The 23258-nt window shown below is 42.3% G+C and overlaps 1 protein-coding gene across 5 annotated transcripts in view; it reads left to right on the forward strand.

Moving 5' to 3' along the window:
* SEMA5B (semaphorin 5B) overlaps nucleotides 1-23258 on the forward strand; it is a 281842-nt gene that overhangs the window by 132772 nt on the left and 125812 nt on the right. For all 5 annotated transcript variants that reach the window (XM_040604205.1, XM_040604204.1, XM_040604201.1 and 2 more), the window contains 2 exons: nucleotides 7227-7432; nucleotides 22659-22758. In XM_040604205.1, the coding sequence (XP_040460139.1) occupies nucleotides 7279-7432; nucleotides 22659-22758 (254 nt within the window). In that variant the 5' untranslated portion in view covers nucleotides 7227-7278. The remainder of the gene's footprint in view (nucleotides 1-7226; nucleotides 7433-22658; nucleotides 22759-23258) is intronic.

Consider the following 23258-nt stretch of genomic DNA (forward strand, 5'->3'; position numbering starts at 1 on the left):
TGTGCACTGTGGTCTCAGGGGCTGTGGCTCTGCTAATTTACATGTTTACAAACCATTTCCACATTGTGCAGGGGAGCAACTTGAAGCAAAGCTTCTGCATTAGAGTTCCTGCAACAGCCATAGGCTTAAGGCATGAGTCTATGGGTTAAGTACCAAACCTCAAGCCAGAAAGAGCCTTTGCAGCCAGCTGACTGTTTGCAGTAGGTCAGGTGCTGAATCTACTGTACTTGCACTATATAGCTGATCTGCATGTAAACAGCACATCTGGCACCTTGGATTTACAGCACCCGTGCAGAGAACTCTACACCACGTGTACAGTGAGAAAGGCGACTGCACTGCAAAGGATGCTGAGCCCTTGGCTCACTCCCCTGCTGCACGCAGGGCCTCTGGAATTGTTATTCTTGCTGTGTTGCTGCTGTCCTGGGAGCCCTGGGGTGCCTCCTCTCTTGGGCTGTGTTACACTCATTCATCCTCTCCTTTTGATGGAACATCCAGAGACTTTGACTGGGAGCCAGGAGCTCCTGATTTCTCATCGAGGCTGCAGTAAAAGTCGTGTCTGAATGGTAGTTGTGCTAAGTACCTTAGCATCCATTGCGTTCTGCTGTTGCGTTCGCCTCTGCCTTCATCTCTGTGTTTCGCAGATGGAGCTCATGAAAAGTAATTCCACAGTCAGTCCAGGTCCCAGAATTACCAAAAATATCTCCATTTTGACATGTCTGTTGACAGTCTTGCAGAGAGGCCATTCTGTGAACAGCAAGTAGAAGGTCTTTCCATCCCCACTGTAGAGTTAGTCTTCTGGAGAACTGGAGGCATACCACCAGGGAAATAAATGAGTGTAAGCCTTCATTGCCAAATATGATCTTTGGATAAACAGAAGACTTCAGACTCCGAGGCACCTTTTCACAAGTGCTAAATTCATACCCCAAATAAATGCTAACAAAACCTCCCATGTCTTTATATTATGTGTAGCCAGTAAAAAAGATCTAGAGCCCCCTGGGGAGCACCTCTTGAAGCACTTGGGGATGCACTCAATGTGTGGTCAGGTTAGTGCTATTCAAAAGCAGGCCTGAGTTTCAGCAGAGCAGGTATTTATTTATGCCCACTGGGTTTGGCAAGAACCCAGCAGTACAGTATATTTTGCTCTGTTACACAGGCTTTTATTGTTGAATCAGCTTTATTTAATGGGAGCTTTCTATAATAGGTTCCTGTTTGGAGGGCTTCCTCTAAAGGTGAGGAAACAGTTCAGTTTTCAGGACCGTGCAGTCACTGACTGCACTGCTGAGGCCAAGTAACCAAGTGGTGGCTGATGGCTCATTGAGGGCTTACACCAGTCTATAAAGAAGTGGACTGACACCAATTCATGTTTTACTGAGTTGTTATTAGGAGTTTTGTCTTTGTTACCTACCTGAACAAGAACATCCCATGGCATTTTGTGATCTTGGTTTGAGACCTTGACTAGTCCTGGGAGGCTTTGACCAGCAACCAGAAAGTGCTTTAGAAATAAAATGCCCCAAAGTACACTGTCAATCTTTTGTGGGATGTAGTTCTAAGAAGATCAATCTATAGACTATTACTATGCAGCTCCACTACAGGTTTCATGAGCCATGAACCGAACAGTGTATTTAGGTTAAACTCATTTCTCCTTTGCAGAGAGTTACCTGAATTATTTATATAGATCTGGATAACAGAAAGGTTGCAATAGAGTGACCTGTGTTGCGAGATCTTGATTGTTTTATTCCTAATGTAAAGCCTACTGTGGTACTGCAACTGGTGCCTTGCAGACTGTGCGAGGCAGGAGATGTGAGAGTGGTCAGCATGGAGCTCAAGCTTCTGCTTTGCCGCAGGAGGGCAACTGCCTGCACACTCTTACGATCCACCCTGCTGCTGAATCGTCGTTTTTTTTTCAAAAGATAACCCTTGGATTATATGCAAGAAAATGTGGGTTTGTCTTCCTGTGGTGTTGTGAGAGTGGGTTCAGTGTGAGGCTCGTAGATGATGTGGTAGTGGAGGCCATGGGAAGCCCTGAACAAGGTGGGCATAGGAGAGCATGGTGAAACCCAGCCAGAACAAGAGCTGCAGCTGGCATGAAATTAGGAGTGAGCTTGCCGATTCTTTGGAAGACTGTAGGGTGATTTAATAAAAGCCAAACAAGATCTTGTCACAGATTCTCATCTGAACAGTGGTTTGAGCATTCTCATATGTTTGCCTCACAAGTGAATAAATGAGAAAAGCTTGGTACATAGGAGCCCAGTCTGAGGATGCGCATAAGGTCTGATGTCTGGACATGCAAGTGCTTCGGCTGTGAGGCAGATCCATGTCCCCAGCACAGGCACGCTGAGGGCTGAGCATACGGATGTGGCCAGGGGCAGAGGGAAGAGCTGTGCCTTTTCTTCGATAGTGTGGAGTGGCCCTTGGAGCCACTCTGGTGGGACAAATTCCAGATGGTGAGGGCGGGAGGGGAGGGCAAGGAGCGGCAAATGAATAAACGACCGTGGTTTTGCTGGCCTTGGAGTTCTCTGTTTTCTAGGGCAGAGCTGCCTGTGCCAGCCTGTCATAGCTGCATTGCCGAGCTGTCTTGCTTTGTAATGTTTATATTTATTTCCCTTATTCTTCCAGTATTTTTTTTAATACTTTAATGTCCACCTCTTTCCATTGCTCTTCTTCCCTCTGATATCCCATTCTAATCATAACTGTGCCAATCACAAAAGATCCTGAACAGAAGAATTAATGCTTTTACAGGAGGTTCCTTTTTTAGTCTTTTTTAAAGGCATTTCTTTTCTTTAAAATGAAAGATGAAGCATTTTCTTTTATCCTTAAACTTTACTGTCACGTTTTATTAAGTCAAAATGATAGTTACAGTCAGAGGAAAGCGGGATATGAATTCCTGGTACAGCCATTTTTAAAGTGTGCTTTGTTTTAAAGCCCTGAAGATTGATTGAAGGTATTTTTCTTTTAGACGTGGAGCTTTAGTCAAAGGGGGCCTGATCTGAGTTACCCTCTGTAAATCAGGATTAGTTCCTGTGAAATCAATGGAGTTACAGTGATACAATACAGGGTGAGCTGGAAAAGACTCATGCCCCAAGAATGAATAAGGGAGGGACTGTGGATGATCCCCTGAATGCTTGTGCTTGTGTGAGGGGGTGAAGCCACGAGGCAAAGCAGAATTATATGCTGTCCTTATCAGGCTGCCATGAAATGGCCTAGGTGAGAAACAGGCATGGGGCAGTGGGTTTGTGCTCACATGGGACATGGGTGCTGTGGCTGCAGATCTCAGCTTTGGGGGTACACTGAGTGTGCAAACCTCTTGCCTCACCCAGAAGGAGCAGCTCTCTGCCCACCCCCTGCTGCCGCTGCTATGGTCAGGGAGGCCCATGAGCTAAGCAAGCCTGATTTAAGAGACAAGAGGATGGTGGCAGAAGTGGTGCTCTACAAAATACCTGTCTCTGGAGCATATTTCACTGGATCCAATGGAGCCTGAATTTGTTGACCTTTTTTTTTGGCAGAGGGCCAGAGGGATTCACTGTGCAGACTAAGAGAGGGGAGAGAGAAGCCCCATCACTGGGCCTTGGGACCGTGCAGAGTAACAAAGGGCAGGCTTTACGGCGGAAAGGACAGAAAATATCGGACAGATAAAGTTGTTGGAATTTTTATCCCTTTTAATTTTTTTAACATACCTGCACTGGGGGCTGGGTGTGTTGTGTGTGTGCAGAATAGCTAAGGTGGTAAAGATACATCAAGATGAGCAAATAAATAATTGAAATTGTGTTCTGTCTGAGATTTGAGTTTAACCAGGGATTTGAGCTCTTGTCTCTCATCTGCACTGAAACCTTAACATCTGATTTCTTGAGCTCTAAGCCATTTTGAGCAGAGAGTCTAATAAGAACAGCTCTTTTTATAGCATTTAACTGTATCAAAACGGCTTAAAGCTAGGGCAAGTTCCAGCAATGCAAAACTGCCATTCCGGGCTGTGCTTAGGGCGTGCAGTATTTTAACAGTGTGGATGAGAACTGGTCCTAAGCACTGGTCATACTCCAGCCATCACAGTGAAAATCTGAAGCTTGGGCAAAATTGAAGGCTTGAGTTTGGCCGTCTCCAGTAGAATTAAAACATCTGTGCTTCATAACTACCTTCTGGACTCTTCCAGGCAGTTACTAGTTTGCTCTTGACATACAATTGACCTGCTCTTGCACATGGCACTACTTCATATTCAGAGTATGTTTTTATCAGAAATAAAGTTGCAGCAGCTGGGAATAGCAATTACTGAGTTAGTCTCTCTTAAAATATTGAGGAAAAAAAATTAGCAAGACAGCCTGGGAAGGGGCAGGTTGAAGGAGTAACCTTGTGCAAGGCTATCCACTGTCTGAATATTGTTCAGCTGGTGCTCTAGGGCTCTGGCTTCTGTGGCCCTTGATCAATCTGGCATTTAACCATTGACTCTGACTTCAGTAGACACCAGTTCAGGATTGCATATGATGGTGATTTTGTTCAGCTTCCCAGCACATGAGAACTCCATGCATTTGATGGATTCAATTGGATGTAGGAGATGATAAGGGACATAGGGAAGGATACAAGTTTTTTATAATGTTTCTTTCTCATCTTTGTTTGGTTATATATTACTGTCCACTTCACATCAAGTTTGAAACCATTATTTTCATGCACACTTTGGATTTCCCTATGACAATAAGGAAAAAAGATGGAACTTTACCCCAAATTCTGGTTACAGCTTTCTAAGGAACACTGAAGTCTCTTGGACTGTGGTAAAATCTCCCAGGGAAAGTGGCAGAAATCCAGCTACTTGGCACGCTTTACAACTAGTCCAGACAAAACACTAGTAAATGTACTCTGCTTTGGCACAGAATAGGCTGTGGGATATTATGAAGCTTTCCTGTATGCAACTTTTTACCATTTCATGACCCTGATGAGTGTGAAAGTTGAATTTACTCATCTGCTGATTGTAGACCACATACAGCGTTAGAGGAGCATGTGACTCTACTGCATGTCTTTGAAGATTTTTTTTCACCTAGTTTGAGATCATTGTTTGGATGATTAGTACATGAAAATGGCTGTATTGGCTGAGACTATGTGTCTGTCTAATTTATTACCTTATTTCTAGAATCGGCCAGTAATGGCTGCACTGGAAGGAGATTTCCAGGACTGTCTCTTCCAGCTTCCACCAAGGATATCTGAACAGTGACGTTCCTTTGCCTCTTGTGCATTTCCCACAACAATCTTATCCTAGCTAAGGAAAGTTTGGCTTGTCTCCTCTGGAACTTGAAGTGGATCTGAGAGCTATACAAAATGTATCTCCCTTGGGTTCCCATCTCTGCTGTGTTTCACTTCTGGATCTGTACTGAATAGAATGATCATTTAAACCAATGGCTGAAAATATAATCTGATGCTTCATCATCAATAATTTTCATTACAGCGTGACTTGCATAACATCTCCATCATCTGAGATGCCACAGTACTGCTTGCACTTAATGACTAAATGCTGTGCTGGCCTTAACTTTGAATGATTTTACATCTCTTCCTTCTGCCTGTCCCATTTTTTAATTTAATGTGGTATTTTCTGTGTTTAGAAAAAACCTTCCGTAGTGAAGCACTGTAGAACCTCCTTTGGAGAACAAGAAGGGTGTTTCATACATCCCTGCGTAAAATCTGCATGTATATGGGGTTGGAAAAAATATGAAATATTGTACTCTCTCACTCACGCTAGCTGGGAAACCAACTGCAAAGAGCTACCCCAAATCCTGAATGCCAGCGCTTTTTTCAGCCAGTGGTATGCTGAGGTGACATATAATGGATGCGCTGGCAACTCATCTTAATGCCAGTGTTTAAAATCACAGAGAAATACAGATAGGAATAAAACATAGGATCCACCTTTCAAATCAGCTGTCTCCCACTGCTGCTGCAAGCAGTCCCTTATTGCTCCTGTGGTGCCCAAAGACCTTTACAAACTTCTTCCAGCTCCTTGATGTCACAATATTGTCTGCTATATTGGAGTTCGCTCCACGCTGGGAGCCTGTCGTTGTGTATCAGTGCCTCATGTTACCAGCCACCAGCCTGGCCACTTCAGCTCACTGAAAGTGTTTTGGAGACTCTGAACAAAAGTAGAGAGGCATTGGGCACTGCAGGTGTTGGCTGTTAGATTACCTTTATGAATCACTACACCAGCAGGGACTGAAAGTCTTGTTATGTGTGAATTTAATCAGAATCAGCTTTATCATTAGATAAAGTTTAAGCGTAGGAGACTATTTGTTTGAAAACATGTTTGCAATAACTGAACAAAGTTACATAGGAAAGTACAATATGCACATCAGTAAGATTACATCTGGCAATGCAGATTTTCTTAAGCTGCAGCAGCACCTTGGGGAGCTTGTGGCATGGACTAACTAATCCTCCATCCCCTGCCCCAGTCCTGGTAGGCCCCGGGGAGTTTTTAGAGCTATCTCTTTTCTGCTGTTGTTGTTAAAAATGCTCACGTAGAAAAGGCACGACTTTCTCCTCTCCTAGCCTGAGAGTGAGTGCTCCTCCTCTTTAGCTGTGCCTCAGCTGTTGCGACTAGGAGCTATAGCATCCCATGATAATGCAGGCAATTCACTCACTTCTCACCATTTCCCCCATTAAGCTCTTTTAATTTTTATGTTACTTTAGCTAGTGCTTTTCTAGCAGCACCTTTAAATTGGCTTTTCTTGTTTTAAGACATATAAAGCAGCAGTGGTAAAATGTATAAATCTCCTATTAGAACAGTATTAATTGCATATGTGTTATTGTGATGACTGATGTTGGCCTTTGTGGTCTCTTGAATGTAGCATGACATTTAAACACAGACTTGTCATGAAACTGAGGAGTGAGATGTCCACACTGGGGGACATATTTACACCTGGAGTACTTGAGATTTCATGTTGTTAGTGCTGGCCGTTGCACACTAGCTGCTGTATAAGGACATACACCCCAAAGGTACACAGAGATATATATTTAGGAAGCTGTGCACTTCCCTTCTCTTTCAAGTTGGAAGCCCAAATACAGTTGTAAATTGAGTCTTTTTTTCTTTTTTTTGTCTTTTTTTTTTTTTTTTTTTTTTAGATACTGTTTGTGGAATATTATCTTGTGTACTTAGCACAAGTGAGGCTGGGATGAAAGGGGAACCTCCACGCTTCTCTGTCTATGTTACAGACTCTGGATAAGCCTTCATCTTTCTGAAAGTGGAATTATTTGTATTTCAGGTATTCTCCCTGGGCCTACCTTGGAAGCTAGATCTCCAGACGCCCTTCAGTCATGGTTGTTTCAAGATTAAAGGCCATTTCCCTGTTATTGCCAAGCCTTTTTCTTCTTGCTTTTCATCTCTCATCATCACAGAATGTACCTGAATACTCTGAAGCTGAACATCAGCAATGTGTCAGGAAAGAACACCCCACAATTGCTTTTGAAGGTAAGAGCTTCTATTCCTGTTTCATGGTCCAGCAGGATGGTCCATTTTGAAGTCCTTCCTGGTGGTGGTATGGATAATGGTTTAGTCTGTGCTCTTTTCCTTACACCTGTGATCCACAAGCCAGTCCAAGTGACCTGAAGAATCATATTCCTTTTGAGGGAATTCCCTCCGTGTTTTAACTCTGAGGTGTCACAGCAATCACTTAATTCAGACAGTTTTGGGACTACTGGTCTAAGAATCTCCATTTTCAGTTCTGCTACCGGCTCCCTGTAATCGTGTGCCACACTGAAAATGTCTTTCAGTTTCCTCTTCTCTAACTGAATTCAGTAATGCTAATATACCTCACCTGGCTGACTGGATCCAGACACTTACTAAGTGAAAAGTGATAGAGAATTTGGACATACTTGAATGCAAGAGAAGTACATTGTTTTAAAATTTCAGGGAGTGGCTGCCTTTTCATTTGTTGCTTTTTTTTTGTTTTGGTTTGGTTTTGTTATGTATTTATCACCTTTGCTAGTATTTTTTCTGTCTTTCATCTGGGCATTTAACTTGACAAGGTCTTAAGAATGTGAAAGAGGGCCTTTGTGTTGCAATGAGCAACCCTTTGATTGTTCTTTTGCAGCATGGAATTTCTCTTGTTCTTATCCCAATTGGATTTTCTGTGAGTGTATGGTTACTTCTAAGCTGCTGTCTGGTCAGTCTGCCTGCTTACCCACATGACAGATCATTATGTTGGTACCACCATTATTTCTGAATTCGCCCCAGACTAGTGTGTTAAGCTCAGTGTGCCAGCATCGTCAGCTGCTGAATCTCCTTGCTAAAAATGTTTTCCTCCTAAATGTTGAAATATCGATTTTGGTTCCCATTTAAGGCTTTGCAATGCATCTCCAGTTACATTCTTCACTAAAGGCAATTAAGTACCTTGCAATGTGTCTCTAGTTAGGTTCTTTGCTAAAGGCAATTTAGTTGTGGTTTTCTGACCTTTGAGATAGAGTTTCCAGGAAGAAAGTAGTCAAAAGCTTCCTTGCTGACCTTTCAGGGTTCTTCTAGAGAGCTTTACTCTTCTTCACAGAGAAGGAAACTCTTGTCTCTTAATTTGGAAAGTGTAAGAGATTTCTTGTCTGTTTTCCATTATCCGTGTTTTAAAGGTTTAAGTGGATTAAAGTAAATTAGCAAAATCTTTAAGTGTACATGATATGGCACTGGCTCTAACCTTGCTCCAGTGGAATGAGTAAATAAACCTTGATTTTAATTGCTAAATAAGTCTAACCATCTGTTTAACTGGGGAGGGGTGAAAGGAGAAACCCTTGTGGTTAAAAATGTGGTGGAACTCAGCTGGATATTTAAATAGATAATATAATAATGAGGATGTTACAGGTACAGCAAAGAGAAAAAGTGTGCACTCTTTCTATTAACCAGGAGCACCAAACTTTGAGTTTACAAAGGATGTGTTTGCAGGATCCAGCACCCTGATATAAAACATTCTGCAGAGAATATTAGAGCCCTGATTCCTGATGTTGAGGAATTGGTGGGTATTTTTTGGCACTCAGTATGAGTGCTTCTCTGCAGAAGTGATGGCTATGTAAACACACTCATAATCTGCCAGTTTGCTTTGTTTTAATCAGGCATGAATTTTTCACAGAAAAAAGTAATCTCTCCTCCCCTTTTACTGTTCTTGTTCCTTCCATCTCTTTAATGATGGAGGGCAAAAACTGGTGAGTTCATTAGAACTTGACAATTATACAAAAGAAATAAAGATTGAAATTACAGACACATCATCTCTTAAACCCAAGTTAAATTCAGATTTATTGTTTTTTCTCAGCACCTGTTTCCTCTTGATTGTTCATGATGCAGTTTAATCTTGTATTTTTTTTCTGAAAGCTCAGCTGGAAAATACACAGGAATAAAATTAAAGGCACCTAAAAACTCATGGGTTTTCTGTGGGTCTCCAAATGCACCGTCCTATGGATCACAACCTGCTCTACAATGGGAATGCCAAGCCAACGGCTGAAAGATTGATCCACAGCAGCTCTGCTGCTGCTTCTGCTGCCAGGGGAGAGGATTATGTTACACCAGCAATTTTCAGTGGATGGGTGGTAATAATAAGTAAGGCCCCAGACCATTCAGTCGTACAGGATGCATTAATTTACTGCCAGAATGAATAGGTTAACAAAACAGTTTATGTTACAAAGGGCTTGAATAGCTACTTTTTCACAACCTTGCTAGCCAGGCTCCCTATTGCAAGACAAATGAGATGCCGCAACTTGTTTTGTGTTCTCCAGTCTTCAGTTCCCACCTTGCTTGGGCTCAGCCTCTCTTTTTATTGTACTTTTCCTCCAGATTACAATATTCTTAACATCCAGTTGGCTGGATAATATCCTTGTCATGGAAGAATCCAAGTAAAACTCTTTTCTGTCTACTTTTTAACCGACTTCCCAAGAAATTATTTATTTTCTATGTCTTATCTCTTGCTTATTGTATCTCATCCACACTAGTCGACCATCTGTTTGAACTGATATCTCATTGTTTTGCTATGGGAGGAGTAAGAGAGAATACAGCATGACCTGCTCATTTAAGCAGAAAGGAGTTTATGTATGCAAAATGCTTTTACTTTAGCTGTGTTTGGACCTGAAGAAATGCCTTTTCTTCACAGAGTCCATTCCCAAAACCACCGGCCATTAATTGTGACTAGAGAAATGGTCTAAACAAATTGAGGAACATAAATTCTGGTCCTAAATATGCTTATTTTATACACTAAAGTTTGAACTGCGAGGAGAGATGTGTGCTGAAAAGGGCTGTGAGCTGAACAATTTGTCCTGGAAGACTACATAGAGATTGTGAGGGACAGGTTAGGAATTTGTGCTGTGAGCACTGTTCTGTGTGTTTGCACAGTACCAAACTAACATAATGATGCCCCAGTTCCCCTGGGGGCTATAAATGATGCTCATTGTACAGTTCACCAACAATAACAATGTACTCAGTTTGGGCTTTTCATAACTAGATTGTTGTACTCTGTGCTTATAGGAAATCCAGTTAAAGTTTGATTTTCCTAGTTAGATCAATAAGAAAATGATCTTTTACTTCCCAGGAGGCTGTTTCTGGTGTCTTATTACCTGTTTGGCTGTGAGTGGGTAGCTACACTAAGGGTCTTGCATGGTTGGTTGTTTTTCAAAGAGCTGAGAAATTAGTGAAACAAGTCAAGTATATCCGTAGTGCATCCTTTTTTCTTTATACATGCATGTACATATACATCCAAGTCCCATTTCACTAACCAGTATGCATCCAAGTCCCATTTCACTAACCAGTATGTCATCCCAGCACCGCTCCGCTGTGGACCACTCTGGTAAGCCAAACAGCAGAGAAATTGTTTCTAATTATTGTCAGTCATGCACATTTTCCTTGTCTTTTTCATATATATCTTACAACCATAGATTGATCCCTACATTTGCAACTGGGCTGTGCCCTTGCCATACTGTCCTGGTTCTTAGCAGTATACTTCATTGTTATACAGCTGTTTCTTGAATGTAAAGCACCTTTTCTATTCATTAAAGACATTTGGAGCTCCTTTGTACCATGCCCCTTGGGAAAGCCAGAAACATCTTCAGCCATAGCAATACTGTGTAAGTAAGATTTGTTATTTCGAGAGCCAGAGCCATGATTGACATGCATATATGTTTGTGATGGGTGCAGTGTGCTTGGTTTCAGCTTGTTTACCAAGGAAGTGCTTAAAAGTTCGCAAACTCATCTGTGTTATATGAATCACTTGGATGTTCATAACTGAATGGGAAATGAGTTGTAGACAGGTTCCCACTTGCAGTTTATACCATTATTTATTTCTCATTAGTTTTATCCATTAAATCGCTATGCTCAGGAAAAAGTATGATAGACTTCCCAGGTTTTCCTGTGTTCTGCCTCCCAAGGCTTTCACCCCTGAGTCATGGCAGTTAGAGTATGGAAGAGCATATGTCCTGGCTTTAATACATATCTTCATCCATGAAAATACCTCAGGTGATCCCATACTGAAGTACAGGAGAGAGGTAGACTTGGTTAAATAGCTTGTATCCCAGATTGTCTCAGGGCTGCAGATCTCAGCTTTGCAGACTGTATCATCGTGGCTGGTGTGAGTTCTCAGTGTGCAGCATTTGACCCCATGTCTAATCCTCAATCTCTCCTAGATGCAGACAAGCTGCTTTGTCTGTTGCTTCAGGTTTTCAAAATGAATTAGTTTGGGAGTGTTTAAATCTGGGTTTTTACTTCAGACTGTCTGTAATTATTACCTCCTACCAGATGAATGTGATTCAGGTTGCATGAATGTAGCATGCTATATATTTTCTCAATATTTTCTTTCTTTAAACAACATTTTATTGAAATGTGGCCAGCTTCAAACACTGAAATCTGTGGGGAGCAGTTAAGTGTTCACTTGTATTGAAAGCAAAAGCTGTTTTAACTTTGTAGGCTGAAGGGAAATAGCATATGATTTATTTCTTTTGAACGTTCTTGACATTTTACCAAACACCCCCACTATTGTTGAATTGGTCACTAATACACTATTCCCTTTACTGTTTATTGGTGGAAAAAAAGCACATTAGCATCCATCAACTCCAAAGGCCAGCTAGGAAAGCCCCTTAGGAAGTTCTGATAAAGATTTACACTTTTCTTCAGCAAGTGAGATTTTGACAATCATATGAGAGGCATATCTGGCTAAACATCAAAGGGAAGGCAAAATACATTACAGGGGAATTGTCTTTTAGCTCATTGCCTTACTGCCCTTGAATCTCCATACAGGGAGTCCAGACGTTAACTGATGATGGAGTGTTGACTGGAAACTGGTGGCATCCTGTGGGTGCTACAGAATGTTTGACCTTCAGTGCATTTCAGTATAGATTTTGTCTGCATTAAGTAGGCCTTGTGGCAATTTTATTTTTAATCTTGAAAAAATGGAACTGTGGCAAATGAAGCTGGTATTTTCTTCTTTAGAGTTGATTTAGAATTTGAAAATTATGACTGATAAAGCCATAAATATACAGTGGTTAGGGAAGTAATTTGCTCTCAGGCACAAGTTCTGAAAATTACACCCAACGGCTCTCAATATATTTTCCCTTCCATTTCCTTCCATTTTATTCCAATAATAATTATAACAATAATGATGCTAGTTCTTTGACACTTGTTCATTAATGGTGTCCAAGGCACTTCACCAATAATTGCAATGAGATCTGACTGAAAAAATTATTCAGTGTGCTGCACCTTGGGGCCTTAAGAAGAAAAAGGAAGAGTTGCCCTTCATTCACGCAGTGCTTTAGACAGAGCAAATCATGACAAGCAGGAGAGAAAAGGAAGGCTTTACAGTGAAGCTTCAGGAAGCAAAGTGATTGAGTAACTCTCACATATTAGAATGCAGGGAAGGTAAAACTTTAAAGAGGTGTAACAGCTCAAGTGAAGGAGCAACCCCTGACCATGAGTGGTGGTGATGATGAGAAGGAGGGCATCTTCAGCAGCGTGACTGAGGTAGACTCACAGTGTGGAGGAGCAGGTATTCAGAAGGCCACCAGTGTAGCGTGCTGTATAGTTTTCAGAGGTACCGGTGGTGTAACTGGGGCTAACAGCAGCATGTGCATGGTCCTTTCTTTGGCACAGTGGCTAAGTCTAGGGAACAGAGGTGCCTCTTTTGAGATCTCAGACACAGCTCAGAGAAAAGAAGCAGAGTGAAAAGCAAAGCAAAGAGCTTTCTTTCTTTTTCTGTGGTTCACTGCAAACAATGATAGCCCTTACGAAGACCTCATTCTCAATTTTAAAGTTTCCTTAGCATAGTTCCCTAACTGAGTAAGTTTGTGAGCCAGTGGTATGGCAGACTTCATTTATTTAGCATATCTGCTTCTGATGAGTGTCAATAGATCATATTCTCCTAAAACCTTTCTTTCAAGGATGTCATTATACTTCGATAAAGTTCACTTTTGTACTAGAAATTTCATAAGAAATATTCTTGTTTAATCATGCGGGGATCACCCTGGAAAGCCACAAACTGCCTCAACTTGGTCAAGCACTTAATATGTACTTACCTTGAAGTTGGCGGGATTGTGTACTTGAAACCAAGTGTATGCTTATGTGCTGAGCTAGGTCATAGTCAAAGTGCACAGCACTGAATCCTCAAGTCTGTAAATGGAAAAACCCTAGCATATCATTTTTTTTCTAGAGAGTTTTGCTACCATAGGTCCAACTGGCCAAGTTGTTCCTCAAACATGGCTTAATCAAGCAGCTGAGAAATCCAGCATGTTCCTTGGCTTAGTGTAGGATTAGTTGTATGAAAGTCTGTGATCTGTAATACACAGTAGACTAGGTTAGAGGATTTTATGATAATTTCTAGCTTTTGGAGGTGCAGGTAAAATCCTGAAGAAACTCTTGTGCTTTGGCTTAAAAAGCTCTGACTTCATAGATCATCCATACTTTTTATAACATTGGGTGATCCTTAGAATGTATTTTAATGGAAGTGCTTGAGCTGCAAAATGCAGATTTGTATTTATACATGGGGATTGCTCTGTTTTACAGCACATTAATAAAAGAGGTGGAGGTCACTGGTGAAATGTGGTCTCTGATAATCCTTTACTATTATTAGCCAGCTTCCAATTTAAAAACACTGATCCTTATGAGAACAGGTTAATTTTAAAAGTCTTTCAGGATTTTAGTTTCTGCTCTGATTCATTGGTGTAACTGAGTCATGGTGGAACCTTTGTCCACAGAAGGCAGGAGTCCTCATAAGCCTGGCTAGCTAAGAAGTACAAACTCTGCATTTGGCTTGGCATCTCCAGTTCAGTCTCTAGTGAGCCAGCAAAGAGGGTCAACTTCTGTTTCAGATGTTCATCAAAACTGGACACATCTGCTTCTGTGGCAGGTCTGGCTACCTGGAGGTGAAATTCAAGGAGGGTTTAGCCATACTTTCTATGCCCTCTCCAATGTTCTCACTAGTAAAAACAGTTGTCCTGAATCTTGCACTGTCTCTGCTGGCACAAGTGGATGATGTAGACGTGTAACTGTAAGGATAGTGAAAAAATTATGCCTCCAGATGTGGAGGAGGCAGATTGAATGATGGTTGAATGATGACAAAGGAGTATTTTTTCCATCAGACTGCAGTGGCTGTAGGAGCCAAGATGCAGCTTTCTTTCCTGTCTGAAAAGAGGGATTATACTGATCAGAATGTCATAGGAAGCCGCAAGTGATGCGTGAGCACTCACTTTATCTTTCTCACAGAGGGAGATTGCGTGACAGCTGCAGGGCTTGTCTTAGTAAACAATGGATCACAATACTTAAACACTCTGCATCATCCTTAAGAAAACAAGAAATATCTGGGTTTGCTAACAGTGGGGCTGTGTGTAGCACCAGTTAGCTGAGTTTCACAAGGTGGTGGTGGGGCACAGGACTGCATGACACCGTGCAGTGCTGTGTGGGATAGCAGGCAAGGTTTTCAAGAAGGGTTGTTGAGGAGGGGAGGCAGTGTTATGGTAGTGTTTGGCCCAGTTGGTACCTGCTGAGGAAAGCCAAACCCATTCTTTCCATGAAGACCTGTGCTGTGACACAACTTTGGTCCTGTCAATCTCAGGCATGGCAAATGGACATGTTTATGACTTATGGACATACTCCTGTATCTGACAGTCTTGCAGCACTGTGATATCTCCTCTTGCTCAGCCATTGCCAGTGAGGAACTACAATGCTGTATGTTGAGTCACCGTCCGCGGAGGTAATTGAAAGAAATGTAGATGTGGCACTTAGGGACATGGTTTAGTGGTGGACTTGGCAGTGTTAGGTTTATGGTTGGACTCAGTGATCTTAAGGGCTTTTCCAGCCTAAATGACTGTGTGATTCTGTGTTAGCTGGAATCTGAGGTCTCGCGGGGGTCTGAGCAATAGGAGCCATGCTGAAGAGGGAAGAGCCTCCCTCACGTTAAATGACTTCTTTACCAATTCCCCAGCCTGAGGCCTTCTGGCTCTCCCCTGGGGCAGGTCTTGATTGAGCTTCTGCTGGCCCTTCAACATGTGCAAATATGAACCCAAGTAAAACAGAGAATGGGCCAAGACTGACCTCTTTGATGGAGCAGAAATGCTGATGAATTGTAGAAATGTGCCGAACTGGGCATGTGAATTGCAGTCCTTGGATCTCCTTCTGGGGCAGGGGGCGGGCGGCAGGACAACCTAACAGCACGCTGTCCCATACTGGAAGTGAGCACTAGTTCATGCTTATTATCCAGTGTTTTCTTTATCTGATTTTGAATCCCTGGGTTCTTCCCTATAGGTTGGCGTGTTTTGTTGGCTGCTCCATATTAATGACAAAAAAGTAAATAACCAAGCAGTCATAACTGTGCTTTTGCAAACAATTGGTTTGAACTACTTTTTTCTGGATATTGAAAAAATTTAGCAACAGTTGTTTTGAAAAAAAAAATTAAATTTAGGAAACAGAGTTAAGATGCTTGCTATGCAGTAGCAACAGTTATGACTCCTGTACATTGCATGCTTTGCAGATAATTAGGCCTTGATGCACCCGCTAGTATCCCTACACCCATTTAACAATTGGAAGCACTGAGACACTAAATGGTTTCATGATTTGCCCAAGTCAGAGGACTCCGGTGTCAGTGCTATTTGGCACTTGGACCATGCCTATATCTCCAGACACCATTTCTCTCTTGGGCTGGAAGAAGGTCAGCAAGGTTGGCTCAATGAGCAGCTGTGGGCAGTGAAGGGAGAGATACAAAATAATCTAGATTTTATATAACTTTAAATGATAACATGTCTAGGTTACTATGATCATTGTGTTTTCTATGGCTCTGGGAAGGTATGACCTGAGTCTTTGGTGGTGGTTTTTTTTTACCTTCAGGGTGGTAAAGAGCAGAGCCTTTTCTTCTGTCTCCTTCTATTCCTTGGTAGCTGAGAGATGTGACTATTCCCTCTTTCATGATGCCAAGAGAGAAAAAGTATTATTCTTTCTTCTTCCGCTCATCTCCTATCCATATATTCTTGGACAGGTTGGAGAGGGACATTAGCAGCTGTTCTGTTTCTTGGATCTCATTGAAAAGGAATAGCTCACGGCAAGCCGCTAGCACAGTGACTCTCAGGCCACTCGTGGGTTAGCTCATTGTTTCTTTCATCTAAGGGTGAGTTTTGTACTTGTCCAAGACAGGAAGAATTGATTGAGTGGGCAGGAAATGAGGTAGAAACATGGCTGGAAGGTGCAGCCTGCTAGAAAAGAAAGCAGGGGTGGGAGAGGAGGTGAATGTGGGGTCAGAGGGGTAAACTAAATGAAACCATGAAAATGAGACACCTGGAAGAACATCTAAGTTGGATTTGGGTATTGAGGGGAGAGAGTAGGAAACTGCTGGTTTGACCCATTTTGTAGAAGGGCGTGTACTCTGCCAACAGCCTTGTGAGTCCTCATAGCTGTGTGCAGATCAGAGACTTAAGAAGGCAAAGAAGCTAGAAATTGCAGCAGCTGGGATGAAGACATATTTAATATACAATTAAAGATTTCAACAGATCAGGTTAAAGAAAAAGAGAATACCAGTAATGAGGTGGAGGTGGTGATGGGAAGACAAGACCGCAGGGTGGTATGTATGTGTAGGAGGACTTCTGGGGTAAAGCCAGCTTGAGTTTTTTGGCCTCATGAGTAAAGTTGAGCTCTGAGTGCTGACACATTTGTTTGCTCAGCTCTGCCCGCACAGCAAAAGATTTCGCCTTTCCCTGATAAATTTGCTGAATTGTGGAGTAGTTTTGTGTTGTGGAGGCTACTTTTACATCCCAGCATGGGGTAGGAGTGAAAGTTATTTTCCAAAGACTATTGCACTAACCTGTGGTGTGACCTACAACAAAGAGAGAAAATTTAAAATGAAGCTGATATTAAAATATGATTCATTGTCAGTCTAATAAAGATAATGCTGTAATTTGACTTTAACTTCTGTGCATTCCTGGAAGTGTCCACACTCGCTATGTTTGAGAAGACAGGTGGTAGCATGGGTAGTCATTATCCTTATGATCTTTGGTTACAGCCTTGTTTGCTTTGTCCCTGATGGGTTTTGGTCAGTGACCCACACAATGGAAACTGTGGCCTCAGTCTTGGCAGGCAACCATCTACTTTGTGAAAAATGCGCTGAATACTGAGGATAATTGAAGCACAGGATGGTCTGAAGTGGTAGGTCTGATTCTGAAAAGGGGACATTTCATCATTCTATACCAAGAAGACAGCCCGAGACCTTACCTTATGTTACAAAGTGATTTGCATCTGTTGGTCATGGTTGGGATCCAACGCTGAGAGTCCTCCAGACTAGTGGGTGGTCTGAAAAATGTCTAAGTGATCAAGTACTTGCAAACTAGAGTATCTGCCCATCACTATGCATGGTTTGCCCTGTGTGAGGCTTGAAGCAAACCAAAAGAGGAGGAGATTTTACAGTTATAGAAGTCGTGGCTGTCAGCTGTGCCTTCCCAGGAATGCTGAAATACTCACACACAGTAACTAAACATGCCATGAACTAGTGAGCTAAGAGATCATACTGAGGCAGTAATGGAAGCACTCAATGTGTGGTCAGGTTAGCACTGCACAAAAGAAGGTCTGAGTATCTGCAGAACAGGTATTTATTTATTCCCATTGAGTTTGACAGCGCTTGAGTGCTATATCATAGATTCGTAGGATCATTTAGGTTGGAGAAGACCTTTGAGATCATGAAGTCCAACTGTTAATCCAGGACTTCCAAGTCCATCACTAAACCATGTCGCTAAGCACCGCATCTATGTGTTTTTTAAACACCTCCAGGGATGGTGATAGTATCACCACCATAGGTCTGTTTTACTTCATTGCACAAACTTTTACTGTTGAATCAGCTTATTTTACAGGGGCTTTATGTACTTTTATGTGGTTCAGGTTGTCTTTTCTGGAATGGGTTCCCTGTAAATTTTTCTTCTTGTTCAGCTTCCCTGTCTTCCTCCCTTAAGGTCTTTTTATAATATTTTGGAAGCTTTTTTGTGCAATCCTATGATAGGAGGATGGGTAGATAGGAGCATGGGTAGTCTGTATATGTGGGTATGCCCTTATTTTGCACAAAGAATCCTTGGTCCTGTATAGTTTAGTTTATTTTGCTCCAGACTAGGAAATCCATGCTGAGAATTATTCTGGAAGAGATGTTCTTGAATAACACAGTGGTGAGCCATGCTCTGTACACCCAGCAATGGCTTTGCAATTTCAAGGCACAGACATTTAACCTATTTGCTGTTGTGTGATGTTTGCTGGATGCACAAAGCTGTTACAGCCTGCTGGAGATGAGAGCCACAAGTGAGCTCAAGTGAGATGAAGCAGTAAATGCTGTCGTTCAGACAGGGAAGTCTCAGCTCAGTGTTTACATACTTCTTTCCTCCAAAACACACAGTGTAAGGGTGAGGTAGGGAGCAGCTGGTTTTGAGGAGACCAAGGCTCAAGTATTACCAGGTTTACCACATCTTTAGAAGCTGATCCAAACCCCATCAAGCTCTGTGGAAAACTGCCAATGATTGGAAGAGCCTCTGGATCAGGCCCTTAACCCCTGCTCCTGCGATTTGGCACACTGTCCTTTGTGCAGCTGACTAATCCTCATCCCAGTCCTGTGCTCTCAGGAAGCTGGTGCAGAGCAGTATGCTAGCAGGCTGCAGGGACCACCCTCCGAAATGGCAGAGGGCCTCTTTTCACCTTGTCTTATGCATGCCTAACAGCCTGAGCACAGCTGTGTCTGCAGGCTTACATTTCCTGCGAAGCTTTGTCTTCTTTGCAGCTGGATACCTGAACCACCTTGAGTTGTGGAGGGACTTGCAGAGCTTTAGAGGCTTTGAATCAGATGTCTGGCAATGGATGGTGGTGGAAACTATTAAACTTTTGTTCGTTGATCCTCCTGTGGAGGAAGTGAGAGCATGAATCTTTAACCCCCTGGAAATGATTAGAGATGAGAAGCACAAAGGAGGCCTTGATGAATATTTTGCCCCTTAAGCCATGTGGTTCCTAGGTTTCCGGCTCCTGCTGCCGACATGCAAAACCAGTGCCTTGGTTTTAAATTTTTCATACTGTTTTTAAACAGATACTTTTGCAAATGTAAACATACCCTAGCACTGAAGGTTTCCAGCCAAATTGAAGAGTCAGCACTGGAAAAATCAGCCTTCTGAGAAAGGTCAAATACAAGCAAACTCTGGAGTTCATTGGGTCCATATGTGTAAACTTCAGCTAATACGGGATAGACCCAGGGCAGCACTTACCTTGCAGAACTGAACTAGTTTCAGAATGAAAGGCTGGAGCTGTCTTTAGGGATGCCCATGGCCTGAGCAGTAGGTTTGAATGTGTTGAATGAAAAAAGACCCAAGTCCTGACTCTTCGTTGCATTTCCATCCCACTTTATCCCTTCCCTCTTAACAGGAAAAAAGAAGGTTGGAAAGGAAAATGTGCTGTTTGGCATTAATTCTGACAACTCGCATTTAGAAATTCTTATCTGGGACCATGCTGGGTTTAATAATGTCCAACTACATGCCTATAAAAGCTTAATTTCGCTATGACGATGCATGCTTTGCAGCCTTTAATTTAATAACGGGTAAGGGTTTCTTTTTAAGTTGTACCACCTGCAGTAGTAATAGAAATCAAGACACTGCCTGTTATTTCTTTGGCTTGATTGACATTTCAGCCAACATGGGAAGATTCAAGCCACCTACTGCCTTTAATTTTTTTTAAATTATTTTAACCTGTAATTTGTCAGAGCTTGCCATTAGAAGGAAGAATTGATGAGTGTACCTGCCTGAAGAGAGAAGCTTTTGCTTAGAGCAGTAGATGAAGAAATATTCTTCCTACCACTGCACTGTAATAGTGGGTTAGTTAGTAGGAAAGAGTTGGTAGGAAAGGAGGTAAAATGACAAGAGAAATTATGGCCTAAAAGCAGGATCCTTAAAAGGTATCATCGTTATATAGCAATCCCCTAATCCCACCCCCGTCAGCCAACAGAAATGCCAGAAGATCTGCAGCACATGTCAGCCGGCTAACCTGCCTGAAAGGTGTTATTGTTGCTGGTTCTGCTGCTTGGCTCAGAAATGTCTCTGCAGCTAAAGAACTACAGGAAAAGAAGACAGAGCCCCATTAGTTATGAGAATGCCAGAGGTGAAACTGCGGTGCCTCCCTTGTGCTAGTACATCATTAAGGGTCCCAGAGGAGTGTAGGAGGTAGAGATGCTTGAAGGTTAGATAGGCTGAGTTATTCCTTAAGTCATGCCGTTTCATTGAAGAGCAGAGGAGGTACATGTGTTGTGTGTGGTTACACAGTGTGACAGGAATGCTGAGAAGGGCTGGAAGCCTTCAGCTTCTGGCAACAGAGTTTTTAGATTGCAAGGATGGAGGTCTCATTGTTGGAGAGGTCCTGGCAGTGATCCAGTTAAGTGGAGCATGGGACCAGGCCTGATGGTGTCCAGCTCCATGGTGAGGGGCTTAGGAGCTGTTACGAAACATGGTGGTGTTCAGGGCAGAGGCAGAAGCTTCACGACAAGTTTCTGCTTTGGAAAGAGAGGCCAAACAAGTGGAGTATAGGGACTTTTATATGTGTTTTCTTAAGGTTTTGATAACTGAAGGGCTTGATGAGGTTTCATCTGTCCCTGGAGGGGGAAAGGACTTGAAATTGCTTAACAAATATCCCTGCATCAAACGTTTTTAACTGTTGCACATCTGTAATCCTACAACGCATGCCAAGATGCCAAAGGCCTTAATGAGATTCTTCATCAGCATTGTCATCTCACCCCTGTGGAAAGGGGAACTAATACCTACAACCAAACATTCAAACCTGACTGCCTTCGGTGAGGCTTCTCAGTTTATCATTGAGGATATAAAATGACCATGGAGCATGTTTTTTCAGAACTCTTTTGAACTGGTTTGAACTGCATCATTATTATTACGAGTCGTCAGGTCATTGTTCTGTGCATTGGTATCCTGTTGGCATGAGGCCAGAAGATGTTACCTTTCATGTTGAGTCTTCTGGATCTTCAACATCCAGTCCTTGAATGATGCAGGGTTACTTGTCAACAGCTCATAGAGGGATCACAGATATACTGATTTTATCTCATTTGCGCCTTGCTCCCCCAGATATTTGGTATTCTCCATGTATTTAACAGCCAGAGTAGTTAACAGATGGAATAAATTCTCAAGAGAAGTCCTCACAGTAAAGCTGGATGACTTTCTGAAGATATGTTTGAATCTATCCGCAGTTACTCCATGCAGGAAAGGTGTAAGATGAGAGGCTGAAACTCTGTGATCTGTGGTACACACCAGGTCAAAGTTGTTTCTATATAGTTGGTAACTATATAGAAAGCTGGGATTCTGTGAATGCCCTAGCATCATACCTGAGAGTACTTTAAAAATAGTAATTGAGCCTCTTCTTTAAACAGATGCATTTTTTGTAGCATCGGATCTCTCAAATGATGTTCTGTTAATAGATGTAGTTTCTGGAAGAGCTTTGTCTGCCCAAGCTTGGAGTAGCCAAATCTATTGCTTTGCATTTAACCTGTGTGATTGCCATTTGGACTATTGCCTAGATTGGCAAATCCAAGCTCGTTGACAGAGCCAGTGTCAAGCTTGTGCAATCTCTCAGCCACAAAGATGATGACACACACATCCCACTCCCCACCCCCACCCCATCTAAATTAAGGAAGGATTTAACTAATACGGATCTCAGATGTTAGGTAGAGTGAAACCTAGGAGAGAACCTAAAACCTGAAAGAAAAGGTAAAACCTGTCATTGGAGCAGCCAGGTCTTGAGCGCAGGTCACTTCTACGCTAGGTTGGTTTTCAATCAGTTGACCCCACTGTCTCTTTCTGGGGGGCAGCAGTTTCCTTTTGCTTAGCACAGAAAGCAAGGCTACGGAGGTGTTACGGCAGGCAACCTAGTGCCTCTACACCAGTTAACCCGGGCACTGCAGAAGGTTCCCCAGTTTTGACAGAAGTAAAATCAAGCTGCTGTTGTCTCCAAAATCAATGCTGACACTCCATCTTGAATGTGAGAATAACTGCCAAGACAGTCCTGCGTTTATGTGTGGGTTTTTGCACATTCTGCAGAGAATCAGAATAAACAGAAACCCTTTAAACAGATTATTAATTAGCCTTCCCCTGACAGATGCCTTGGTAGGAAATCTGTTAGTGGATGTCCAGGTGTACTCACTGCTTCTAGAGCAGCTTTATTGTTTTCTGCTTTCTCATTTTCATTGCAGATCTGAAGCCCTGGATGTCGAATTTCACCTATCCAGGTGTGCATGACTTTTCTCAGCTTGCACTGGATGCCAACAGGAACCAGCTCATTGTGGGAGCAAGGTAAAGATAATCTTTTAATTAGTCCAGGGTTGCTGCTCAAGCTCTTTCCCTCCAGGTTCTGGCTTCAGAAGAGCATGTGTTTCCAGCATATATGGCCAGTCTCCCTCTCAAGAAGAATACTATAATTTATGTAGAGGGATTTAGCCTCCTAGAGTAATTGCAAAGTGAAAATTACTAGAATTAAAAAAAAAAAAAGAAGATACAATTAAAATGACTGGTTAATGAAGCAGAATGCCAGCATCTCCCTTGGTATTGTGAATCTTAGAAGAATTATGGTAAATCATTCTGTACCATCCCTCTGCCAGTACAGAATCTGAACTGATGGATTATTTGCTGCAGCTAGACTTTTCCTGTGTACTAGGTTCATCTACGCACCTTTGTATAAGTTGCAGTGGCAATGTAAGTGATCGTTTTCTTCTCTCTTAGAATTCACTCCACAACCTGTTCGCTTCATCTTGCTGATATAGCCAGATCCTCACCTAATGCATTATGGTGCAACT

The sequence above is a fragment of the Falco naumanni genome, chromosome 8 (assembly GCF_017639655.2).
Source record: "Falco naumanni isolate bFalNau1 chromosome 8, bFalNau1.pat, whole genome shotgun sequence".
Classification (NCBI taxonomy): Eukaryota; Metazoa; Chordata; class Aves; order Falconiformes; family Falconidae; genus Falco; species Falco naumanni.